The sequence below is a fragment of the Somniosus microcephalus genome, chromosome 31, assembly GCF_052327205.1.
Source record: "Somniosus microcephalus isolate GS21.2 chromosome 31, FLI_Smic_1.0, whole genome shotgun sequence".
Lineage (NCBI taxonomy): Eukaryota > Metazoa > Chordata > Chondrichthyes > Squaliformes > Somniosidae > Somniosus > Somniosus microcephalus.
Window position 1 is genome coordinate 2,919,919 of NC_141017.1, and position 6,201 is coordinate 2,926,119.

At 49.3% G+C, this 6,201-nt stretch overlaps 1 protein-coding gene across 2 annotated transcripts in view; it reads right to left on the minus strand.

The window, feature by feature from the left end:
• Positions 1-1,833: 1,833 nt before the first annotated feature.
• The window catches only part of LOC147097538 (CCN family member 1-like), a 6,164-nt gene continuing 1,796 nt past the window's right edge, over positions 1,834-6,201 (minus strand). The window contains exons 1-4 of one of the 2 annotated variants that reach the window (XM_085971471.1): positions 5,221-6,012; positions 4,633-4,959; positions 4,143-4,345; positions 1,834-3,740 (exon numbers count right to left, since the gene is read on the minus strand). In XM_085971471.1, the coding sequence (XP_085827597.1) occupies positions 3,438-3,740; positions 4,143-4,345; positions 4,633-4,959; positions 5,221-5,323 (936 nt within the window). In that variant the 5' untranslated portion in view covers positions 5,324-6,012 and the 3' untranslated portion in view covers positions 1,834-3,437. Of the gene's footprint in view, positions 3,741-4,142; positions 4,346-4,632; positions 4,960-5,220; positions 6,013-6,201 lie in introns of those variants that run through there. The other variant, XM_085971470.1, reaches the window with a different exon arrangement.

Below are 6,201 nucleotides of genomic sequence, written 5' to 3' on the forward strand. Positions count from 1 at the left end.
ATTGCCCAATCAGTGACCCACTCATTGCCCAATGACCCACCCATTCCCCAATCACTGACCCACCCATTGCCCAGTGACCCACCCATTGCCCAGTGATGCACCCATTGCCCAGTGACCTGCCCATTTCCCAATCACTGACCCACCCATTCCCCAATCACTGACCCACCCATTGCCCAATCTCTGACCCGCCCATTGCCCAGTGACCCACCCATTTCCCAATCACTGACCCACCCATTCCCCAATCAGTGACCCACCCATTCCCCAATCAGTGACCCACCCATTCCCCAATTACTGACCCACCCATTCCCCAATCACTGACCCACCCATTCCCCAATCAGTGACCCACCCATTCCCCAATCACTGACCCACCCATTCCCCAATCACTGACCCACCCATTGCCCAATCACTGACCCACCCATTCCCCAATCACTGACCCACCCATTGCCCAGTGACCCACCCATTGCCCAATCTCTGACCCACCCATTGCCCAATCAGTGACCCACCCATTCCCCAATCACTGACCCACCCATTGCCCAGTGACCCACCCATTGCCCAATCAGTGACCCACCCATTCCCCAATCACTGACCCACCCATTGCCCAGTGACCCACCCATTGCCCAATCTCTGACCCACCCATTGCCCAGTGGCCCACCCATTCCCCAATCAGTGACCCACTCATTCCCCAATCACTGACCCACCCATTGCCCAGTGACCGACCCATTGCCCAGTGACCCACCCATTTCCCAATCAGTGACCCACCCATTCCCCAATCAGTGACCCACCCATTCCCCAATCTGTGACCCACCCATTGCCCAGTGACCCACCCATTGCCCAGTGACCCACCCATTTCCCAATCAGTGACCCACCCATTCCCCAATCAGTGACCCACCCATTGCCCAGTGACCCACCCATTGCCCAGTGACCCATCAGTGACCCACCCATTGCCCAGTGACCCACCCATTGCCTAATCAGTGACCCACCCACTTCAAATGGAAGCATGAGCCTAAGGTTTGCAAGAAGTGTGACAGACTGCCAGCTTGAAGCCTGGGGAATGGTGGGATCGTGCCTCTGCGCGGTGACACAGAGAGCTCTGCAGCAAGTTACTTTCCAGGGTTCAGAAGAAGTGACTGTGAAAGGTTTACTATTAAGTGAGCGCCAAGAACAGGCGGAACTAAACAGTTAAAAAGGGACTTGTTACTAAGTGTTTCAACACAAACTCTAAAATATTGTTCCCTGCCAGATCACTGAAGCATCTAGTTGCCCCCCCCCAACCATAATGATTGGGGGATTTCGCTACATTTCCATGATTAAATATTTCTGCTACAAACACCTATTAGAAATTGGGTTGAGATACCTGGGTTTGCATTTTGCAAAATCCATGCAGCAGCAGACAGCTTCTCATCCCAGGTGACCTGGTCTGGAAATGAGCCACACAACCGGCAGTTTCACTCACACTCTGGCTCAGTAACTAGTCTCAGGTGCTGGGAGACCTGGTCTCCAGAGGAAAGAATTTCCCCAATGGATTAACTGATGAAAGCAGTGTCTGTAGGAATGGACGTGGATCAGGAAGGACTCCACTTCAACACAGCGAGTTAATGATAATATCATTGGGTATCGGCTCCCTTGGGCTGGGTTGGGGGTAGGCAGATGTGACTTCGCTAGCTGCGAGGGTTCTCAGTTTGCATTCACAGTCTAGACCCACATGAAGAGTATTTACTGTAGAGTTCCTGCTCCATGTTGTTCAGCAGAGGGAACCCAATCCCAGCGTCTTCAGGGGAAGATAAAACCAAAGGGAATGGTGAAAGGTTTAAATCAAACCACACAGAGAGAACATTGATTTCTATAAAATAAATTTATTTCATCCTTATAATTTTCAAAAATACATATTTTAAAATCCGCTATATTACAATTTATATCCAAAATAAAAATATGCCACACTTTGATAAATACACAATACAGGAATGAATGCACAAGTGTGGTTCAACTAACTACAACTCATCCGCTACCCATAGCCAACATTTGTCAGACAGCAACACTGGCAAAAGGATGGGGAATGTGTCAAAGCGACATTACAATCCTGACGTTGCTCATATCGGCACGAACAGTAACACTGAAGTAGATACGGCCCACACAGGGGAACCGGTTTTAGATACAGTAGCGCTTTGTTTTACAAAGGAATCAACAGATTTCAGATCCATCTTCACAACAAACCTAGAAATAGTTTGGGGAAGTAAGCCTGTCGTCAATGTGTTGAGCCTTGGTCACTGCCGGCTGTCTCACAATCAAATGTTGAGAAGGATAAAGTCACTGAGCATGGAGTCTAAGCAGTACATTCACCAGCAGAAAGCCCAGGGACCAGCGGCAGGTGAGCTACTTACAACAGCAGCTAGCTTACACAACCCAATCCAATCAACCAACACAGGTTGGCACAGTTAGAGTGCAGCGTCAGTTCCCCCTTCTGCCTTGGCTCCTCTGTAGTCCCTCGAGTTTCCACTCCTAATGCGTGGTCAGCAGGTCTTACACACGGTGTGGGGAGGAGGAAGAAGAAACGGGTAGAGACCAAAGTCTCAGCAAACTGCCACTGGCCATTTGCAACCAAGTCTGTCCGACAAGAGCCCCCACACTCTAATCGGAAATCAGACGACCTTTACATGACATTCGATTCCTTCAAAATTGTCAATCAACTTTAGAGTCCCAATTGAGATCCATGACATCAGAACAAAGACCAACTGTCCCTTTGAACTGTAAACAATCCCATCAGATGGAGGTACAGGATACAGTAACTCAACTCCAGACAGAAAACAGCTACACACACGTTAACAAATGGCTCAATAAAAGGATAAGATACAGGCTTCTGAAACAAAGCCACGTCATAAACTCCAAGATGGCTGAAGCCCTGTGCAAGCTGGAACAGAGGAAAGGTCACAAATTGTCCCAGAAAAAGACAAGAGCTTAGCTGCCAGGGGGGAAGTGCCAAGGGGCTCAGATCAGTGCTTTTGCTGCAGATTGTAAGCAACGATATTCACCGACTGAAGCCACAGTCCAGTTAAAAAAAATTTTAATTAAACCCCCAATCCCACCCCAACAGAGACGCTCGCTCTACAGTAGACTGTGATCCTGCTCAGACTGCAGGGAAATGACCTCCACCGCCTTATGCTGGACCCAGTGCTACACTCATGAAGAGAGGAGTCCGGTAGAAAGTTATAGCCTTGCAAGCCAACTCCGCAGAGTAATGGAGACTATTTCTGTCTGATGATTACACCATGTGCAACACCCTCACCCAAAAAAAGAGTAACTTCTGATCTCAGCACATTCCTGACCGTGGTCTCATACTGGCATCAGAAGAGAAGGCCAAACATTCAGATCAGATGGCCGATACCTTTTCTTCGGCCCAGTCTCTCACCAGAGTTCAGAGGTTAGGGCTTAAAGGTCAGCTTTTATTCTGAGAACTTGTGGATGTCATTGTAGAGTCTGAAGTATGGCTGGGCCACCTCATTCAGGTAGGGACAGTTGTAGCTGCATTTACACGACTGGACCATCATCATGTTCTTGTTGAAGGTCTCGCCGTCCTCACAGTGGAATTGGACGCGGATTGTTCGGGTCTTCAGTGGGATACAGCAGCGTTGGTCTATGCACCGGCCACAGGCGTTTGGCTGGTACTTCTTCACACTCTTGCAGCCAGCGTAAGTAAAGCGGATTGGTTCCTTGGCCTTTTGGGTTCTGGTGCATTTCTTTCCTCTCTGGAAGAGATAAGGAACAGTTTAAGCATTCAGCTTCCATCAGTCACCTTAGAGCAACAGCTTCTTGCGATTATTTGTGTTTTCAATAAAATACATCCCTGTTCCCTTTCTTTCCCCGCCCACCAACACCCAGTCACACGGCAACAGACAAAATAAAATCTAATTAGCATCTTGACCCATGGATACGAGTAACTACAAGAGACAATCACCCAGTTTCTCCAAACCCTTTCGATAGATTTGCATTATTGTACTGGCCATTTGGCAGTCCTGAGGACCGACAATATCCACTTTGTTCAAGTCCTGCCGTTGCTGCGCCAGCGAGCATTTTCAGATGGCTGCAGTACAGCATGTTACTAGTTAACTTGCATTGAGTTGCTGGTAAGTTGTTGAAAAGGCTCTTACCTTCAGTTTGGGGTAGACAGTCTGACTGCAGGGCCGCACCTGGCAGAGCCGGGTCTCCTTCTTCAGCTTACAGTCAGCGTTGTCATTGGTGACCCTGGTGGACATGCCCGTGCCACACATTTTCGAACACTCCGACCATTGAGTTGTTTGGACAATACACTTGATTTTGAGGAATCTGCGCCCTTCAAACAGCGGTCTCCAAGCTGAGGAAGTAAGTGAATAACAGCTTTAGATGCATTCATGCACAATATAACTATAAGAAGTGGAGTTTCTTAAAATAGACAAGCCGCATAGGAACTGAATTGCACAAGGCATCAGATTCAAGGAAACTATTCCAGTGGCATTTGTAGTCTTGTTTATTCAGATACCAATGGGACATGTGTAGTCGCTATAATTGGACACTGGATATCGGCATTTCTATTATTGGACACAGCAGCTCCAGAGACACCACTGAACTAAATACATTGGTCAGCCAGTTAGAGCAACTCACCAGCAAGGTTCTTCAGGGAGTGATGCTTTCTGGGGATTAGCTCATTGCTGCTGATGGCAGCCAGGTCAGTGAGGTCATGGAAGGTCACTCCACCATATTTTGATGCAACTTTATCACAGACGAACTTTTCACAGCATTGACCAGGGACTTTGAGCAGTCGGGGGCTGGGGCAGCCCATGCCAGCCAAGGGCAGTTCCTGAGGGCAGAGTGGGATGCACCCCACTGCCCCGTCTATGCAGGTGCACTGATGCTTACAGCTGGGCTGGAAGCTCTCACTGTTCTGGTAGATCTTCCCGTTGTATTCGCAGGTCCTGCCTTCAGACTTGGCTGTTAAGAGAAAAGAATCATGGTCAGAAGTGCTCACGAGCAGGAAGCTTCGGATTATTTTCACGGCGCTGTGGGGTCAGGGTCTAAATTCTGGTGACTGTCAACAGTTTCACCATTGCAGTGAATTCCGGGCCAAGTTGCGCAACTTGTTCAAGGGTCAACCTGAAGCAGCGCAAAAGTTCCAGTAAATTGTGGCGTGGAGTATGAAGTGGCATAAGTCACACCATCATTTCCTGGAATTTCTGCAGCATAATGCCTTACGTCGTAGATGCACCATTCCCACAACGCACATTTTCGGGGAAATTCCAGCCCGAAGTAAAAACCCATTGCAATGTGATGTTCCTTTGCCAAACCCGAACCCCATTCATGGTGAGAGAGAGAAAGAGAGGGAGGGAGAGGGAGAGAGTGTGAGAGAGAGAGAGTGTGAGAGAGAGTGTGAGAGAGAGAGTGTGAGAGAGAGTGTGAGAGTGTGAGTGAGAGAGAGTGTGAGTGAGAGAAAGAGTGTGAGTGAGCGTGTGAGAGAGAGTGTGAAACAGAGAGAGAGTGTGAGAGAGAGTGTGAGAGAGAGAGTGTGAGAGTGTGAGAGAGTGTGTGAGAGTGAGAGTGTGAGTGAGAGTGTGAGAGAGAGTGCGAAACAGAGAGAGAGAGAGAGTGAGAGAGAGAGAGTGTGAGAGAGAGTGTGAGAGAGAGAGTGTGAGAGAGAGTGTGAGAGAGAGAGTGTGAGAGAGAGAGTGTGAGAGAGAGAGTGTGAGAGAGAGTGTGAGAGAGAGGAGGGGAGAGAGTGAGAGAGTGTGGGAGGAAGGGAGAGAGTGAGAAAGAGGGGGAGAGAGAGGGAGTGAGAGAGTGTGAGAGAGAGAGTGAGGGAGAGAGAGTGAGGAAAGAGAGGGAGGGAGAGTGAGGGAGAGAAGGAAGTGGGAGAGGGAGTGGGAGAGGAGTGGGAGAGAGGAGAGAGAGGGGGGGAGAGAGAGAGAGAGAGAGAGAGAGAGAGAGGGAGAGGGAAAGAGTAAGTGAGAGAGTGTGTGGAAGGAGAGGGAGAGAGAGCGGGAGAGAGGGAGAGAGAGGGGGATGAGGGGGAGAGAGGGAGGAGAGAGGGGAGAGGGGGAGAGAGGGAGAGGGTGAGTGAGAATGTGAGTGAGAGTGAGAGTGTGAGTGTGAGTGTGAGAGAGAGAGAGAGAGAGAGAGAGTGAGAGTGAGAGTGAGAGAGGGGAGAGAGAGAGGGGGAGAGAGAGGGAGAGAGAGAGA